Consider the following 20,657-nt stretch of genomic DNA (forward strand, 5'->3'; position numbering starts at 1 on the left):
TCCTCCTGGCACCCCGACTACCGGTGCTGGGGTAAATGTTTAAAGGAAAGGTTCCCTCTACCCACCGTGCCACTGACGCCACATGGAGCAAATGGATTGCCCTCATCACTCAACACGCCCGTATTAGAAACCTGAATCGCCCTGAGATTTTGGAGATAATTACGAACTGGCCAGAAGGTGAAAACTTTAGTCTCACTGATGATGAGGAGCAGGTACAAGTGGCAAGGGCTGAAGAAGCTCCACCATACAACCAACTACCAGCAGAGGAGACCTGCTACGCTCTTTTCACTGACAGTTCCTGTCGCATCGTAGGGATGAACCGGAAGTGGAAAGCAACCGTATGGAGCCCCACACGCCAAGTTGCACAAGCTACCGAAGGAGAAGGTAGATCGAGCCAACTCACTGAACTCAAAGCCGTTCAGCTAGCTCTAGGCATTGCTAAAAGGGAGAAGTGGCCAAAGCTCTACCTTTATACTGATTCATAGATGGTAGCCAATGCTCTGTGGGGCTGGCTGGGAAGGTGGAGGAAGGCCAACTGGCAACGTAGAGGAAAGCCAATCTGGGCTGCTAATATATAGAAAGACATTGCCTCTCGGGTGGAAAAGCTGACGGTGAAAGTCCGTCATGTAGATGCCCATGTCCCCAAAAGTCGGGCTAATGAGGAGCACCGAAACAACGAGCAGGTAGATCAGGCAGCAAAAATAAAGGTGTCAAAGATAGACTTAGATTAGCACCATAAGGGGGAGTTGTTCCTGGCTCGATGGGCTCATGATGCCTCAGGTCATCAGGGCAGAGATGCCACCTACAAGTGGGCACGAGACCGAGGGGTGGATCTAACCATAGACAGTGTTTCCCAGGTTATCCATGACTGTGAGACGTATACTGCCATCAAACAGGCCAAGAGAGTGAAGCCCCTATGGTATGGTGGGCAGTGGTCCAAGTACAAGTATGGGGAGGCCTGGCAAATTGACTACATCACACTGCCCCAGACACGCCAAGGCAAGCGCTACGTGTTGACCATGGTGGAAGCCACCACTAGATGGCTAGAGACTTTCCCTGTACCTCATGCCACTGCCCAGAACACCATCTTAGGCTTAGAAAAGCAAGTCCTGTAGAGACACGGCACCCCTGAGAGAATTAAGTCTGACAACGGCACCCATTTCAAAAACAGCCTTATCAACACCTAGGCCAGAGAACATAGTATCGAATAGATATATCATATTCCCTATCATGCTCCAGCTGCCGGCAAAGTTAAACGGTGCAACGGACTCCTTAAGACTACCCTGAAGGCACTTGGTGGGGGAACATTTAGAAAATGGGAAATTAACCTGGCAAAAGCAACCTAGATAGTCAACACCCAGGAGTCTGTCAATCAAGCTAGCCCTGCTCAGTCAAAACCCTTACACGCAGTAGATAAAAATAAAGTCCCTGTAATACATATGAAAGGTATTTTAGGGAAAACTGTTTAGATTAATCCCACCTCAGGCAAAGACCAACCCATTCGTAAGATTATCTTTGCTCAAGGACCTGGTTACACTTAGTAAGTAATGCAGAAAGATGGAGAGACCCGCTGTATACCACAGGGAAACTTAGTCTTAAGAGAGAACTGGGTGTAAGATTTCATGGTGTGCAGATAGAAATAGAATAAGGGGTGGATAATGTCCTGGGTTGTAAGATAAGCTTATATTCCATTTGCCATCTGTTAAAGGCAAACCGGTTAGACAGGTTTTTGTTATCTCTCTCAAAGACAATGGTTTGCCCTGTAGAGGCAATGGTTTATTTATACACCATTGACTGATCCAATGCAGGGCTGGTAAATGTAACACCGTGAGGGGTCCCACCCAGAGGGGGGAAGCCAAGCACTCTATTATTGTTTAAAGGGGTAGCTTTTTAGGGAGAAGAGGCAGCTCTCTGGGCGGGACTCCGAGAGAAGCAGCTCTCTCTCTCTCTTCGCGGGATTCCCAGAGAAGCAGCTCTCTCTCTCTCTCTTCGGCGGCACTCACAGCAAAGCAGCCGGCGCGCGCTGAGGCGACGGCAGCGAAGCTCAGAGGCAACCCCGGCGCAGAGGAAGACCAGCCCCACTGCCACCAGATCTTCAAAAGAAAACTATACCCTTCTAAAGATCACCACTGCAGCTACAATTCATCAGTCACTGCAAGGGAAGCAATTGTCCCAGCAGAACTAATACTGGCACCTCTCAAGTTCTAGACTTTTTCTTTCACTGGTTTTGTTTGTACCGATTGCATTTGCCTTTTTTCAAATTGTTGTCTAGTTTTCTCCTAATAAAGAATTGTTACTCCCACTCCCATATCTTTGCCTGAGAGCCTTTTAATTTAAAGATCCTGGTAATTCAGAGGGAGGGGGGTTTGCCATTCTCCATTGCACAGGAGGCTTTGCCCTCTTTCACAAACTCCTGTCTTGTCGAACCAAGACAATGGGCTATAAACACAGCTGTGGGAAAAGCTGTGAAAAAACGGGAGGGACTTCACAATTGCAGATTTTTCTGGGCAGCTGCTATTCATGGAAATGAAAAGCCATGAGATAACTGTTTCCTTGTGGATAAGTGTTGGAGGGATGCCGCAGGAGACAAGACTCATGATATCATGATCATCGAGTCTCAGTTTATTGTAACAGATTACACAGTTTATATATGTTCGTTAATTAGCTCATACATATTGCAAAAGCCAAGCTCATGATTGGTTGCTATGTGACTTATACTATTATCTTAAAAGTATCTTTGTGATCGATACATGCCTGTCCAGCTGGCCTTGCAGTTAGAACAGCTTAGTACCCCTTTGTTCTTCTCTATCTACTTCTACATACCAAGCAGTTTCAATATCCTGCTTTCTGCACACCATCTACTCTTCGGGGCCATGCGAACTTTGCAGCAGTCATGTAGCCCTCCCTATTTGGATTAATTTTACAGTATCATGTCCCCTGTTGTACAACCATTCCTCTGTCAGGCTCTCTTCATCTCCCCCGTTTTCCTTTTGTACAAGAAGGTATGCATTCAGCATTTTCTGCAAAAGCTGCTGCATCAAGCCTTGCAAGCAAGTAAACACACAGGGCAAAACAAACAAAAGTATCACAATTATGCTTAGAACTATTATGCCGTATTTGATAATGTCTCTTAACTATGGTCTGATCTCTAATCCTTTTAGCTATCTTTTTAAACCTAATCTATCCTCTACCTTTAACTGTTGAGTTAGCTCAGTCAATTTTCATATTTGTTTGTGGATAGATGTAGAGTGATCAGATAAGTTCATACAGCACATTCCTTCAAATTCTTCACAACTATGACCTTGGGCTAGAAGAAGTAAATTAGTGGCAGCTGCTCTGTTTTGCAGAACTGCATGACAGATACTACCTATATTTGTGGCAAGCTCACTTAACATTTTAGATGGAACACTAATTTATTTTTCTGTCCAGTAGGCTAGGATTTTTAATTGTGTGAGAGCTTGCACTCAAGCAACTCGTGGGGTGAAAAATGAGGTTAGTATTACAGAAGTGTACCCTACTTCATATTTCTCATGTTCTTGATTGCTGTTTAACATGAAAGGAAAAAATTTAATTCTAAATACAAACTATATTTATGATAAACTTAATGTTATGCTTTTGATTATCTAATTGATTGTCCCTCTTTTTCTTTTGCCATTGAAAAGCAATGGCAAAATGAACAGAAAAATCACAGGCATTACTAAAACTCATTAAAACTTAGTAAAAAAGTCTATAACATAATTAAAAACACACTTATGAAAAAACTTAAAAGCCTAAAATCTGTGGGTGAAACACAAATCTTTGTACAATCCACTTTTGCTGTGCATCCTCTGATTTACTTGTGGAGAGATTAGTGTTCTCTTGAAATTGATAAGTTTAACATTCTTCAATGAAATCTATCCAGATTCTGCACCTGCTAAAACACAAACAAACTCAACACCCCCCACAGGGACTGGAGGGTCCTCTCTCAATTCTGTTTCCTAAAATTTGCATGAAGAAATGGAAATATCAACATCTTTGTTATAAACATGAAAAAACATCAAGAACAAAACAATGTATATACAATTAATATTACATATAAAATTACAGTTACCAAGTGCTACACTATCAAATTGTCATCCCAGAGTCTGCAGCAGCTGATAAACCTTAAAACAACAGAGATTTGGATAAAACATGTCCGGATCATGTTTCTCCAAAACTCCCTTTGAGGCTCAGCTGCCCTATATGGTCAAATTGTTAAGCCAAAAGGACTTGAATACTTTTTGATGCAGAAAACACCTGGGTCAATCACACCATCTACGTAGAGCCAGAGCTTGGCCAGAGCTCAAACTCTAATTGGAGGATATGTTTTAACACATTATAAAACAAAAGTCCTAGAAATAACAGTTATAAGTAAAAAATCTTATTATTAAAAATTTATCAAACTATTAAATAATTGAACCTGTTTAAAATCTCTTTCAAGACAAAAATTCTCTAAATACAACAAACCCTTTCTTCAGAAATCTGAAAATTTGAAGTCTGAAATTTTGAATTAAAATTTGGACAATGAATTTTTAAAGGAAGATGAATTGCAGCTGCATAAAAGATTGGATAAAGAAAACACATGAGTAGTTAAAAAATCAAAAACACAGGATCCTGAAAAAACATCTTGTAATCAATCACCTAAAGAGACAATAAAACATATGAAAACTGACTGTAAATACTATAACAACACCTTAATACCTTAATACCTTAATAATAATTCTTATCACAAAAATCAGACAACTCACATTTTATGATCAACCTATTAACAAGAAATGTTTAAAATAGTTTAAGACAATCCTTTTAAAGCACTCATATAACATTAGTAATAATCACTACTTATCATTACTTACAAAAACTTAACAATCACTATTTATCGTATTATCTATAAAACTTAAAAATCATTATTACTTATATTATTATCTATAAAAACCCAAAGACAGAGATTACAAACTCAATACTAAAATTCCATCAGATGACATTTTCTCAACTCTTTGTTTTCAGAGACATTTTTGGTAATTAAATCATTATTAACATTTCTATCTTTATACAGTGATTTTTATCTATATCATATTTGAAATAACATTGATTCACATAATGTTCATCCTTCTTGGTATCTTGGAAAACACTCGGTACTGCTGTACTTTTTCATTACGTCTCTGACTCTTGTAAGAAATTGGGAAGATGCTGTTGAAATTTTTGCTGTAGTGTTGCGATCCCGCCATCGGCGGCGCTGCTGCTCTCGGCGTTGTCGCTGCCATGGCAACCAGGACTGTGCCGCCATCTCCGCCGCCATTGCTGGGCGCTGCGGGGAGATGAGGGGCGGCGCCGCCTCGCTCCCGTCCTTGTTGTGTCGCCTTGTGGATGGGAGAAGAGACACCCCCGCCACGGCCGCGCCCCGCCTGCTCCGGCTCCAGCGCGGCTGAGCCCCAGGAACGCCCCTCTCCCCCCTTGCGCTGCTGCTCGGCAGCAAGGAGCCTTCCGTCTCTCGGCTGATGTCCGCTCCGCCCCGGGCTCGCCTCCGGCTCGGTGCTGGCCGGCCCCGCTCTGTCTGGCCCCGCGCCCGCTCCGTTCTACCTGATCCCCGTTCACAAAAAGTGAATTTGGGATCCCAGTCCCGTTGCCATAAAGCAATTTGGATCTCAATTTCCAGCACCTCAATGCTACTAGTGTCTATGGGAGGTACAGGCATTTCAGAAGCAGAGATGGGAATAGGAAAATTTGTGAGAACCGGAGGCTTTGGCTCACTGGAGAGAAGCGAGGGTTCACATTCCTTATTTTTCTCCAGAGCTGTCCGTATCACTTCCACCGCCCTCTTTTCTGCCTGACACATTAACAATTCGTTATCAACCACTCTCCAAAGTTTACTCATTTTCTTGCCCGGTTTATCCTCATCTAACACTAACTCCCACAACTTATCCCCATATCTTCTCCATTCTGAAAGTTTATGAACACTATGGGCGTTAATGAAAAAGCCGTAAGACTCAGCATGATGCAATAGCGAAGGGAGATCCTTATCTAAGTCAATCCCCCTAATCTGCCTTTTTCTAAGAGAAGCACTAAATAAATCATATGCTGCTTGCCTTTCTATGATTACGTCGGTACCGTTGCTGGCTCATTCAGGCTTCGGCAGCACGTATCGGCTGAGCTCGCCGCTGCGGTCACTCAGGGCGCGGAGCAGAGCGTTTCGCCTCTTCTCTTTATTTTCGCCGTCCTTCCAGCCGCAGGACCCGCACTCCAACGCAGCACCCCTCTCGCCTTAGGCTCGGATCAGGTCCCTGCTTTCGGGCGCCAGTTGTTAGAGGGAATGCCGCGGGAGACAAGACTCATGATATCATGATCATCAAGTCTCAGTTTATTGTAACAGATTACACAGTTTATATATGTTCGTTAATTAGCTCATACATATTGCAAAAGCCAAGCTCATGATTGGTTGCTACGTGACTTGTACTATTATCTTAAAAGTATCTTTGTGATCGATACTTGCCTGTCCAGCTGGCCTTGCAGTTAGAACTGCTTAGTACTCCTTTGTTCTTCTCTATCTACTTCTACATACCAAGCAGTTTCAATATCCTGCTTTTTGCACACCATCTGTTCTTCAGGGTCATGCGAACTTTGCAGCAGTCACGTAGCCCTCCCTATTTGGATTAATTTTACAGTATCATGTCCCCTGTTGTACAACCATTCCTCTGTCAGGCTCTCTTCACATCTCACCCCCCAGAAGATGTGTGGCTCATCCCACACCTCTGTACCTGCCCCTAAAACATCAGCGTCTGTAACCCCATTGGCCCATGCCTTATCCCAGCCCACCTAGGAGCCCCTGATAAGGGGGCTCCGAGAAGCCATGCGGCCACTTGGAACCTCTTCCCGCTCTTGGAACCTCTCCCCTCTCTTAGAACTTCCTCCCCTCTTAGAACCTCTCCCTCCCCCCCTGGGGCTTCCCCTCTCCTAAACCCTCCTTTTGTCTCTCCCCTCCCTTGCCCTCTTAAACCCGGCCACATGCTGCGCCTGAGAGCACGAGGCTCGGACCTTCCTACACCCCCAATAAACCTCTTTCCCCAAGAGCAACCTTCAGAGATCTCTGCCTCCCTCCACCCACACCGTGCTGGAGCGTGGTCATCCCGCATTTAGGTCCCTGGGCTATTTGTTTTTTGAGTTGAAAAGACTAAAGTGGTTTCAGTGGTATAATATACACATCGCTTGTCAGGTTGAGATCAAAGCAGCTTTAGCTATAAGAGAATAGAAGATGTCTGCACTTGGCAAACTCTTATTTTTCCTCCACGTATGCTGTACATTCATCAAAGAGCATCTTCACAAGTCATACTTTCAGCTGTCAGCCACTCCTAAAACTATTGCAGCTGCCTTCCTTTCTTCCTCAAAAAGATAGAATGGGGCTTTGTTCAGCCCCAGCCATCCTTCTCATTGTGCAGAGATAGGGACTGTGCAGTGCCATACAAGTTCCTCAGCCTGGGGACAGGTGCTCATTCTCTCCTGCCCCCAATGGTGTGAGTAACAAACTTGCAAGCAGGAGACACTAACAGAAGCAGGTGTCTCTCACTTTTTTTCTTTTTCTCTCTTTTTTTTTGTTGTCACTTTCCAGTATTCTGTGAGCAATAAAAATCCTTAAATATTTGCAGGGGAAACTAAATTTTTTGTTCTTGTTTTTGCTTGACTAAAAATCTGGGGGTTTGCCAAGATACAGATCAAACCAACAGCAATCACTGTCAGTGGTATTTTTTTCCATGTTGAAAAAGTTTAACAATTAAATTCCATCATTTACTCTGACATGTTGAGATATCAGTCACTATTGCATGGGCCAAGCACTTATTCTGGATTATATCTCCCAGTTATATAACCAAGTATTCCTTCAGTACGATGGTCTTTTTGCTAAAAGATTTGATGTTCCATAGAAGATGCAATTACTGTACAGAGTTTGTGCATAAAAAGAAAAATCCTCAATCTCTGACATATGTATAGAGCTGACAAAGGAAAGAAATTCAGTATCAGAGCTGGGTAAAATGGCTCATGGTTCAAGTGGTTGTTTTTAATGCTTTTAATAAAAAATCCTCTGCTGTTGTTTTTAAATACATGTAGTCAAATCTGGAAATTTGAGCATAAGAACATAATGTAGCCACAGTAGGATAATGGACTGAAAAAAATAACCACTGAAAAGACTGAATAAAAAATAAACACTCCCCACTTTGTCCCCCAATTTTTCTGGAATTGTTTAAAGCTAAAAACTACAAAACCAAAATTTACAGAGCTATTTTTTCTGAAGTGTGGACTATACAGTAGTGATAATGAAAATGAGAACAAACCTCCTGGGATGGTTGTGCTACTTTGCCCTGCCAGATACAGAAACATTTCTATACTTTAAGTATTTTATGTTGTTTTAAATTTTATTTCATTTCTAGGGAACAACAGTACCTCAGGTCATTTTGATGTCAGATTGTATTTCACATCATTTCTGTATGAGGTGCATTTCTTTTCTTTGGATACTTCAGGAAAACATTATGAGGAGCCTGAAAATTGATTATATGAGCTGTGGTCAGGATGCAGCCTTACAGAAAAATCATGAGCACTAAACTTTCCTTGCCAGCAACAATTAAAATATGTAAACCAGCATTTTAAAGAATTTGAGTTGAATGGTGATGACTTTAAATGGCTTTTTAAAGATGGTGACAAAAGTACTTATGGGTATTTTCCCCTATACTCATACAATTCTGTGTCTTTAATGCACTGTAATCATAATAAATATTTCCAGAACTGAAGAAACAGAGCCTGAGAGCTTGTCCATCCTAGAAGTTTCTATTGTTCTCATAAATTTTTCTCTACAATTATCTCTTCTCTTGGAAACACTGTGACATAACCATGCTGCCATAATAAGCATAAGCAGTAGAAATCAAATTCAGAGCTACACAACTTATTTTACAAGGAGAACAGATAATGAAATGGTAAGTAGTGTCAATATACATTAATGGAAAAAATTGCCTAAGCCCTGCATGGCTCTGAAAGAGCAAGCTTTCCAGTTATTTTCGAATATTCTGATCCACATGGAAAATGCAGAGAAGTCCTATTTTGCAGGGCTGATTTGCTTCGTATGTGAGCCATAGCAAAGTCAGAATCCTTGGAAGGACACTGCTTCTTACCTCAAGATTTCTGTGAGCTTCTGCCTTGCTTCTGGCTTGGAAGACCTTGAAAGGCAAAGAAAGAAGAGGAAACCAGTGCACTTTTAACCAGGGGTGACCCAAGAGATTAAATCGCTGCCCACTGGCCATGCTTCACAGAGCACAAAGCGAAGATTGACTGCCCATGACAACATTTGAACCTTGTGTCATTGCTGTGAATCCTCCTGGGTGTACCTTGCTCCTTAGACTGAAGGCACTGTCATTGAGCAAGCTGGGGGTTAAAGCAGCCTTTTTATTTTGGATAGTAATTCACTAATACTTGGGGACTGAGAGGATTTGTTGCAGTACTTATTACAGCCTATTTCTGCCTTGGTGGAAGGAGGTGAGAAGTACAGAGTACCTGAAGCAAGGAAGAATTGAGATATGCCAAAGAACCAAAAAGCTTGATTGGCCACCTAGAGCAAATCTCTGTGGGCTTTAGGAAACTGTGGGGTGGCTGCTCTCACCTGCTTCATGACTGGCCTTTCTTTTCCTGCATATTATTTTCATTTCTACTGTTTGTAGTGTTTTTTCTTGCACTTTGCTCCTTACTATGAATTAGTATGCTGCTCAAAGCTAAATATCAGCCAAATTGATAAAGATAGGTTATTTATATCTTCTCAGGATTTAAATGCCACAGAAAAAGTTGGGGGACTTGAGCAGATCAAGCAATGTTTTACCCTGCAGCCCCATGCAAGTGACTAACTGCTTTAATGGCAGGTACATTGACAGCTTTAGTTTGGATATGGAGGGAAAATAGATTGTTTTTTGGAAGACACTGCTACTTTACTCAAATTTGCTGCACTACAGCTCAAGGGTTAGAGCACACCTAGACAGTGTGACCATGCTGTAACTATCACTGTGTTCATTTGTAGTTTTTTTACTCAGAAGTTGAAGCTTCTTCTTCTTCCTTTAATTAGCTGCCTCTATCAGGACCTGTTTTGTTTTCTGCTATAAATGGTGGGTCAAATAAAAAGAAGGACAGATTTCAGGCAATTTGAGAAATTTTTCTTCTTTTATTATTTCTTCACACATATATATGTAGATATTGCTGAAGGGCAGCTATTACTGAAGGGTAGCTCAATCTTTTAGGACTAAATTGTTCCCTAGGAGTTGTAAAAGTGACTGTGTAAAGAAAACTTCAGCAATCTTTCCAAAGATTGCTAAAAAAATTCAAGAGTACTCTGCTGCAAAATTTCAGGCATTTCAGGGCATTTTCACTTCAAACTTCAAGCATTTCTATGGAAATGCTCAAGAGACAGCATACTTAATATATCCAACATCTCTGTTTGCAAAGAGTCTTTATTTCAGATAGAGGTATAGGAAGGACATTCTCAAAGATATAGAGGGTTACGTACAAAGAATGACGCATTTCAGGCAATTTGAAAAACTTAACTTCTTTTATTAGTTTCTCAAACATAGATATTCAAGTATTGTTTAAAAGCAGACAAGCAACTGGGGGAATTCTCTAAACTAAGGGTAATTCTCTAAACTAAGGGTTTAAACTAATCTAGTCTAAACTCTATTTCTCTACACTAAGGGTAGCTTTGCAAAATAGTTATATACTGCCAACACTAAAGGGCCTCTGGAATGAATGCTAAGAAACAAGTCTAATTAAAACTACAACTCACTAAATAACTACATTAAGTCCCTAATAGGCTAGGTTGCTGTCTTCGAGGTATTCCAAGCAACCTCCATCAGCTTCACTGTTGTTCTTCTGCAAGGATGTGCAGGTGGAGCCAGTTTCTGCCTCCTTGACTTAGGCAACAGCACTGTTGCAAATGGAAGGTGAAGGGCAAGGCCACTCATGGAAGTGTCTGCACAACGAAACCATGTGCTGCACCATCTTCCTTTCACAGGAGCAGGAAAGCAGCTTCAGGATTGCCACGGACAAATACAACAATCACAAAGAGTCGACGTTGCAGCAATCAGCTGCGAACTTCTCCATCAGAGCTTTGTGCAGGGAATTCTTCTCAGTGTTGGAGAGCATCATCCAGAGGTGAAAGTGCAGCTGAGCATAAGCCTCCATTGCCTTTCTGTGGGCATCCGGATCTCAGGCCAGGTACTCAAAGAGGTGAGTGGCTCAACCTTTTGCATTGCTGGCGGCAAGCTGATCTCTGCAGGAAGCTTCTCGTTGCCTAGAACAAAATGGTCCAGGTGTTTCCATTTCAGGCAGAGCTGCATGTATGCCATGATATCCCACAGCCGCAGTGGAAATTCCTTCCTGCACCAGTAGACGGGCGGTAAGATGTTTAACACATGCATGACCAGAGTCTTCCAGTTAGAGTTGGAAAAACCTGTGCCGCTCAGCATGCAGGTGAAGAGCTGCAGGTATTTCAGGTGCAACCTCTTACATGGTATCTGCCTGGCAATGTGCTGGAAGAATTTTGCCTCCGCCACAGCGAATGTCTCAGGCCATGCTGTTCTAGTGAGGATGTTGGCCTTGGTGGGCTGACTGCTCACAAGGTTACCGGAGTTGCCTTTCTGGGCCTCTAAGGTCTGGTTGACCACAAAGATGTCATAGTCCCCTTGGCACACCCAAAAAAGCATCTCCACCGACAGGGTCCTCTTGCCTCTGCTCAGCTGGAATTGGCAGGACCGGCTGCAGGGCTGAAACACCAAGTGCCATGAGTATGACTGAGGCACATGCAGCCACGAGCATCTCACCATCTGGAAGAACCAGCGGGAGGTTTTCTCCACATCCAGGTAGGAGCCGGTGCAGAGTGTCTCCAGGAGGCTGCGCTGCTGCTTCCGCCGCAGCTCCTCCTGCGAGTGGTGCAGGAGGCACAACAGCTTCTCTCCCAGCTGCTCGCTCTCACACGTGCACACCAGCTCCACACGGACGCTGAAGGTCCTTGCTGCCGTCTGCCCTGCACTGCTTGGCTCTAGGTGGAAGGTGTGCCCTGGCGGGGGATTCAGTGGGACCAGCACACGGTACACCCCATCCCACTCATGGGGGCTCCAGCCCTCAAAGGCACTGCCCACCCCAATGGCTACTCGAGGCACCGGATCAAAGCTATTGCTCACACTGTACACAAAGACACGTGTGAAGCTCTCCATCAGCTCAGCTGTCACTGAGCAGCCTCTCTCCAGGTCCTCCACAGGCCACTCTATACCATCCATTAAAAGGATGTCCTTCTCATTCCCAGCATCTTGGGTGTCTTCTCTGTTTTCAATTCCACCACTGGCATTTTCTTCCCTGCCACCATCACTGCCACCTTTTTCACTGGCAGCCACATTACCTTGTTCCTCTTCTTGTCTATCATTATTCTTGTTTCCCTCCACATTCACATCAGCCTGTTATTCATCCTTGTTTCTATCATTGCCATCTTCTGCTATCACATCCTTATTTACTTCCTCAGGTGCAGGAAAACCACTATGGGCAATTTCATTCCCACATTGATTGCTATCTTCCTGCCCAGTCCAGTCTTTACTTCTTTGGTCATTGGCACGTCTGCTTTCCTGCACCTTCACATCCATGTATTCTTCTGTTCCATCTACATTGTCTTCACCTTCATTTACATCAGTGTTTTTGCCTGCCTTTATAGTAACACTATTGTTTTTTTCTTCATTTCCTTCTCCTTCTTCCTTTCCAGTGTCCTTGTCTTGGTCCACCTGTACATCCTTAGTTTTTTCTTTATTTGCTTCTCTAGATCTTTATTTCCAGCAACATTGCCAGGTTCTTCTTCATTTCCTTCAGTGGTAGTGTCTCCTGGCATATCCCCATCACTCTGTCCTTCTTTCTTTAAGTGATAGCCATTGTCGACATCGCTGTCTTCCTTCACATCATAATTGCCACTGTTGACATCGCTGTCCTCCTTCATCTTCACATCATAATTGTCTTCAGTGGCATCATCCTTGTTGCCATCATCTGCAGCCACAGGACTGCCTTCTCTGTCATCTTCAGTGCCGCTGTTTTCTGCCTCCAGAGTCATATCTCTGTCTTCTTCACCTTCCTCTGGATCAGCGGTGTCTTCTTCCTGTTCAGTTATTCTCTCATCTCCCAAGGTCTTGCGGGAGCTCTGGTCCTTGCTGCTGCTGCTGGCCTCACAGCTCCTTCTCCTGCAGCCCAGCCACAGGCCCAAGAGGAGCAGGATGCCAGCAAGAACCCAGAATGGCCACTGCTGCAGGGCACCAAAGAGCATGGCTCCCCAGCCCTCATCCTGCTGCTGCAGGGGCCCCTGCTCCAGCTCCTGCATCAGCCGGGCCATCTCACGGTCCAGCAGCTCCTGACGCTCCCGCATTCTCTGGTGCGTGGCCTCATCCAGCCCATCCCCAGCTGGCTGGGGGTACTGGATCAGGCTTTGCACAAGCACAAACAGCAGTGACAGTAAAGCCATGGTCTGCAGGAGGACACACAGGAGGGGCTCAGTGGGGCCGGAATGGAGACAGTGAGGGGCAGGAGCGGCAGGGATGTGGTGGCAGGAAGGAAAGGGCCCCCGGCAGCTGGCAAGGCTGCACCGCTGCCCCGCGCGCCCCGCGCCCCCAGCAAGGCGCTGCGCCCGGCGCTGGGCCCTGGAGATGGGGCAGCCCCGGGGACCGGCGCTCCTGTCCCAGCCCTCCTCCAGCCCCCTCTCCCCTCTGCTGTGCACTCACCGCTTGCCGAGGCTCTACTGGGGCAGCGGCACCAGCCTGGGGCCTTTTATAGTTGCCCCCATTGTGACACGGCCCCTGTGCTGTCACAGAGCCCAGAGCGCATCACAGGCCAGCCCCGCCCGCCATCCCAGCCCGGTCATGGAACTCATCATGGCCCCGATGCAGAGAAGAAAGGAACTGAAGTCTTTTTTTTGCGTTTCAGGCTCTCTTATGTAGTTTGTCTCACAGCCACACAGCACTCCCCCTACCCCAGACTGGATGTGAGACTTCAAAAGGTGATGCATGTAATCTGCATCCTGTTCTGTTCAGCGCTTGAGACAAAACACCTCAACACCTCTTTCTGCTGCTGCTGGAAGGGGCAGATGAGATGGCTTGAGCTATGCTTGTAGGAAGCTACCAAAACAGTAATAGCCTCTTCAGCTGCACACTCACTAGGCAGAGGAATTTACCTCAAGGCACATGTTGGACCTGAAGGCACATCTGGAAGTGAAAAAGCATCTTGAGAAAAAATATCTGCGTTTAGTCTCAGAGGAAGAATTTGAGCCACCTCAGAGCATTTCTGTTTTGTTCTATAATTTTGGGGTTGGCGGCTTTTTTTTTTTTTCTTTTTTTTTGAGGGCAAAATAATTGTAATAAACACTACCAAATGTGAATTTCCCCTCTCCCTTCTTTGATGGAAGACAAGCAATGAAAAAGTGGCAATTGCTCTTTCTCTGCATCTTACTCCAACATTTGCAGTTATTAAAATTTGTATCTTCTTTTCACTAGTCCATCAGTTTGAGGTGATGTCTGCAAATGAATAATAATTTTTCTTACCACTGTATCCTCAGCTTTAAGAGGATTCTCTCCCTTTCATATTCAGATCTTTCATTTTCTGCTTTATGCATCCTTTAAAGACCAGAAGCCTTTTCCCTCTGCTTTTTAATTTACTTAGGAAAAGCACATTACTTAAACAGTTACATTTGGTTGGTTGAAGGTTGCCCATGATATTTATTTAGCTGGAGGTTTATCTGGCTGTCAGAATAACTCACTGGAGAGATCACAATTTTATAACAATGCTGGTCAACCAATGTGACCTTCAACAGGACCACCTGTGGTGAACCTTGTGAGCCCGCCTGTGGCACTCATCCCTGCCTTTTCTGGCATGATTTTATATGCTACTGCACCTCAGGCACACAGTATGTAACTTCTGTCAAGCCTTCAAGACACTAGAAGTGTGATTCTGGAAATGCTGATAAATATAAAAGATACGACTCAGAGATAGCCATGTTACCTCTTCTTCTAAGGTTTCCAGGCCTGTAAACGAGGAGGGACAGGAACAACCAGACAATCAATTTATGGAACACTGAAAAGGTCAAGATATTGTAATATGCTGTATTGCACTGAATCTATGGGATATTAAAATTCAGATGGTTCATTCCTAGAAAATATTTGCAGTTGCACAAATAGAGAAGCACAGATTTCCACCATGGTGGCAATTACACAAACAAATGGATCTACTCCAATTACAGTTCGAGACAAACATCCTTGTGTGAGCTTCTTTGGAGCTTTTATATTTGGAGTACTGAGTTGTTCCACTCAAGCAGAGGAACTTAACCTGATACCAGGGATGGAAGGCTTCTTCCCTTCTTCTTTCTCATAAACAAAATGATGAGAAAACATTAACAGTCAGATCAACCTCTGTTAACCTTTTAACTTCAGCTGTTGATATGATTAAGTCAGGAGCCTCTGTTAGACTATTTTTACCTCTTATTTTCTTTCTCTCCTTTCTGATCCTTAATTTGCACTTGACATTTCAATTGATTTGTTGGGCTAAGGAATTTTGCCACTATTAGCTTTACTTTGACAAACCTCTCTTATTTTAACATAGAGGGTCCCAGAAATTTAGCTAGGAGCCATTTTGACATAAGGGAAAGATCAGGTTTCTGGTCTATGTGACCCTGTACATTTTACAGGCTTTTGAGGAAAAACTCCTTTTCTACAGGATGCAATTTCTAAACCTCTGGACATTGCTAGTCTAATCGACCCCAAGTGGTGCCCAACATTTTTTAAATCCTTATCAAACTCTGGACCTGCAGCTACAACTGAGGCTGCAGCAGGAACACATGGAGCATAAAGGGTATTATATGTATCTCGCAGAAAATCGTCTTCTCAGTACATCCCTCCTCTCAGTGCTTGCTTATATTAAGCACTGAAAGTCACAGTTCTCTATACACAGCAGAACCTGACTATTTAGAAAGGAAATAATTTAGCCAGCTAACCCAGACAGAGAATTGAGGCATTACTTCAGGAGAAATGAGGAAGGTGATGTCTGTCATTAGTCTTCAGTTACAAGAAGAAATAAATCCTGTCCCAAATTAAAGCAAGAGTTGCAGACCTCTTGCATTGCGACTACAAACAAAGTTGAAAGAGTATTCTGGCAAGAGCTTCTGAATTTAAATACAGAAATGACACAGGTCACGTGAGAACCAAAGAATGGAAACATTAATAAAGGAAGCAAAACCCTGTCCATGTCACTCCAAGATGTCTTCTGATATCCATGGCAGAATGGTGAATTTGACAGAAACATTTATGTCTGCCAGGCAGATATCCAGTTATAGGAAAACATTCTGTTTGTCTATGAAAACGCAGTTTTCAGTAAAAAAGATGAAAAGTAATTTTGAATGTATATAAACAATACAAAATCATTCTTCAGGATATCTTTATGTATCAGGAGGCACATCTTTTATAACACTTTTATTGCTATATTTGTGAATAACTGTTTTGCAGTGCTATTTTAACTCAAATAATTAAGCTTTCCTTCTGTTTTATGTTTAAAAGTTTGGGGGTTGGGGTTTTTTGGCATTTGGAAGCAAGTCAACTGGAGAGCATTTTCTGTGCCATCTGAGGTCAAAAGTAACAGCATGGAGTCAGAGAAGGCTATTCAGCAGGCAATTTGTGTCCTCAGTTGGGTATCCCTTCTGTAGAATGCAGCTGGTATAAACTATACAGGGTCTGGGGCTACAGAAACAGCAGAAATTAAGAAAGTGAATTTTCTAGAAAAGCTTGAAGTATAGAAAACTTTGAGCATGCTGTTAAAGAAGTTGTGAGTTTGGTTCAGGGGACTGCAGAGATGATCCCTTCTTCAGTCATATTTCAGTTGTTAATACAAGAGGAAATAGATCTTTTGATCACATTTTCCTGTTAATAATCTGTTTTTAAACACTTCTAATAGATTGTTTTGCACTCATAGTATGATAAAAAACACAATTCTTGAAAAATTCAGCTACATGTGAAAATTAGATTTGGAAAAAATGGTGCTTCTTTACAAGTGTTGAAGTAGTTCTCTCTTCTTTGAGTAACTCCAGCTTTAGAGCAGGTATTTGAAAGTTACTAGTGAATCATACCTATGTCCTTCACCATTCTAAACAGACATCTGTACTTTGAGCCACTTTGGAAGCCTCAGCTGTTATGTGCAGTGCCTTCTCCATAAATAGCCAAAAGTTAGGGTGCTGGAGACTCCATCTTCACTGAGAAAATCCATTCTAAAACTTGCTGAAACTATTACTATCTAATCCCCAGCTTCTAAAGGTGTTTCTTTTTATCCCCATTCATTCTTTGTACCCAGCCTGAGCTCTGGGGGTGCCAGGGGTTCTGGAGGTCCCATTTGTATTCCTAAAGCTGCCATAACCCCCTGGAGGAACTCTCCTGCAAAATTAGTTCTGCTCTCTGAGTCTATGGCTTCCACAATCCCTTTTATTGGAATTATGTCTTTTAGAAATGCCTTAGTAAGTGATCCAGTGGTTGCTGAGCAATCAAGAATTGCTTTTTGCCCCCCTGTTAGGTGAGATGGGGTCACCAGAAGATATTGAAGCCTTCCTGCTCAGGGCATTTCAGTGCCAGGCTCTTACAAGCACACACAGCTGTGCTGGTTGAGCTGACCATGGGGGTAACCTGCGCTTTGTCTGATTCCCTTTCCTCAATAACAGCGTGTCTTGGAACTCTTTTCCCTTCTGCTGCCCTTGAAGAGCCATCCACAAAGACATTTTCTGCCTCAGGCCAGGCAATGTCTCCTGAATCTCCCCCAGGCTGGGTCTGGAGCTGTGTCACTTGAATGCAGTGCTGGGTTTCTTCCCAGCCCCTCTGTGGGCTGTTCAAACAGGAGGCTGGGTTAAACCCTTCCCCTGTCCTCAGTTCTGAATCCTTCTGTGCCACTGAACAAGTTTCACACTGTAATAACCGAGCACTGCTCATCCATTGTGAGGCTCTTTTGCTTATCAAAGCTTGAACTTGATGGCAGACTGGAACAGTTGGAGATCCTGTTGTCATCAGGTTTTGGGCCTCGGTTCCCATTGAAGCTGTGGCTGCACAATTCTGCAGGCAATGAGGCCACTCTGGCCACTGGGTGAAATATTTTGGCCCAACTATTCCTTTGGCATGGCCCTGTTGAACATTCACCTACAATTCCAATTTCTTTTCTGAGTCTGGAAGAGCCAGAGCTGAGGCATCAATATTTTTGGTTGTTCATTTTCTCAAGGTTTGCTCTCTTTCTCCTGTCCGTGACACAGCATGGAGGCTGTCTGCGGTTAAAAAGTCCTACAAGGTTCTGGCTGGAACAGAGAATCCTTAATCCATGTTGTGTAATTCCTATTAATCCTCAGAATTGTCCAGCTCCTTTTTGGTACTGGGAAATGTTACTTCTGTGATTGCCCAGACCCTCTCTGGGTCAATCCACCGGGAATCTTCAGTCCCACTATTTCCCAAATATTTAACCTTTTTCTCCATCATTTGCCTTTTTTTTATTTCAAAAACTAAAAGATGATTTTTAGACAGGAAATTCAGCCATTTCACAGAGGCTTTGTCTACCACTTGTTCTTGTCCTCCTCATTGGAGACATCTGATTCCCTGACTGGCAGGATAGGAGTGCTGTAGGGAGACATCCCTGGCTCCAAAAGCACTGCCTTTAGCAGGGCTCCATACCAGGCTGTGAGCCCTTCCTTCCCTCCCCTGGAACAGGGTGTTGCTTTTAGACACCACTTGTCCTGGTTGCTTCCAAGTAGTTTGGAGAGGCTCCACATCAAATTTTCCCTGGGGCTGCCCACACCTCTGGGTTCCCTTCAGCACAGGCCTTCCCAGACATTTGACACAAAGGTACAGCAGCAATAGCCTCTGTATCACCTTTTACGATATTCCAATACCACCATCAAATTCCTTCCTAGTTAATTACAATCAGAGTAGGAAGAAAAAGAATTTAGTTTATTTCAAACCTATCCCCCACAGCTCCTAATAGTGATTGAACAAATGACACCAGCTCAGCTTTCCCATTTATTCCCTTAATAATGAAAACACTCCTTTACAATTTTCCCCCTTTAGGTGTAATATTCAGAGTGGATGGAGAGGCCCCTGTGTCCATCAGGAGAGGCCTCCTCTGGATGCAGACCCAGCCTGAATGTTCTCCAGGGCTCCAGTGTGGTGGGTCCCCGGTGGGATGGGAGCTCAGAGAGCCCTGACAATCCATGTCCATGCAGGGGTGGACTTGCTCCTGCTGAGGGTGCTGCTGTCTGTGCTTGCAGTGTCCTTGTGGGCTGCAGCTGGAGCCCTGACTCCTTCCCAGGGGCTGTTTGGGTGGGCTCTGCCCTGGCCAGGAGGGCAATGCCTCTGCCAGGTGCTTGTGGCCGACCCCGTCATGCCCTGGGTGCTGGGGCCCCCTTGGGCCCTGGGGTTGATCCCTCAGGGGCTGTGGGAACTCTGCCGTGGCCTTTGCCTTCAGCTTGGCCTTTTGCTCATCCCTTCTTGCCTTCAGCTGCTGTGCCTTTGTGCCCAAGTGCTGCAGGGCTTCTTGTGCCACTCCTGCAGCCCCGGTCACTGCCTGTGGGTGCTCATCCTCTGAGAGCTGCTGAGCTTTCTGCAAAACCTTTCCTTTCTGCAGGGACCCAAAGCAAATCCTGAACAGCAAATCCTGATCCTTCCATGTGCACTCTGCATTTCCCAGCTGTTCCTTTGTGTTCCCCGTTGTGCTCAGGGTCCCTGCCCAGCCCGTGTGGCAGAGCCGGTGCCTGTCCTGCCGCAGTGTCCAAAGGCGGCCCCCCCGGCGGGCAGGGCCGGCAGCTCCCCGGGGCCGGGCAGCGGCCGGGGCGTCCCGCAGCCTCCTGGGGGCCGGGGGCCACTGCCGGCCCTGCCCGGGGCTGGTGGGGTCAGGCAGCGCCCGGCGCTGAGCCCCGGCTGCCCCACAGCCCCGGCCCGGCCCCGCAGCTCCCCACAGGCCCCAGCCCGTGCTCCCGGTGCCGCACCTCTGCGCCCGGTGCTGCCGCTGCCACCGCAGAGAAACCCCTGGCATCCTGACCTCCTGCTTTTCCTCTCCTGGAAACCGGGGATGGAAAGGATCTGGATCAGCTGGAAAATTTCGAGAATAAGACCCTGCTGAAAATCATCCCAATCCTGAGTATTTTTCTCCTTCTCCTCTTTTCCGTCATCCTTTTTATTACCACATAGATTCCTCCTGCTGCCTCTTGCTGTAATGATATTGCTGCACACTCCCCCTTCACCTGATCCCTTCCCAGCACACCAACACCCTCCATTCCCTTGTTTTCCAAATGCCTTCTCAATTTCCCTTATTTCCTCCCTGGGTGTCCATGTCCTTAATTACCTCTGGGGGAATGTGCAAACTACCTCAACATTCTCCCAGGGGACCCTTCAGAGACATTTTGGGATCATCATCCCTTTGGCCAGGACCCCTCCCTGGCTTTCCCTTTTCTCCCCTTCATGGGTGCCCTGCCATGTTCACTCCCCGAGGATCCCAGGGCACTCACTGATGAGATTTTCAGTGCTCTCTTCCTGCTGACTCTTCACAGACCCCCTGATGTGTCACTCGTCTGTCTCCTGGTCACTCCCGGGTCC

The 20,657-nt window shown here is 44.8% G+C and overlaps 2 protein-coding genes across 2 annotated transcripts in view; one reads left to right on the top strand and one right to left on the bottom strand.

The window, feature by feature from the left end:
• The window catches only part of LOC144246559 (uncharacterized), a 703,923-nt gene that overhangs the window by 235,447 nt on the left and 447,819 nt on the right, over window positions 1–20,657 (top strand). The window lies entirely within an intron of this gene.
• Window positions 11,089–14,242, bottom strand: LOC144246427 (uncharacterized). Its single transcript, XM_077783820.1, is given in 5 exon segments — window positions 11,089–11,261; window positions 11,264–12,840; window positions 12,903–13,226; window positions 13,308–13,528; window positions 14,231–14,242. Coding segments are annotated over 5 exon segments (2,307 nt in total).

Source organism: Lonchura striata, chromosome 6 (genome assembly GCF_046129695.1).
Source record: "Lonchura striata isolate bLonStr1 chromosome 6, bLonStr1.mat, whole genome shotgun sequence".
In the NCBI taxonomy this organism is placed as follows: domain Eukaryota; kingdom Metazoa; phylum Chordata; class Aves; order Passeriformes; family Estrildidae; genus Lonchura; species Lonchura striata.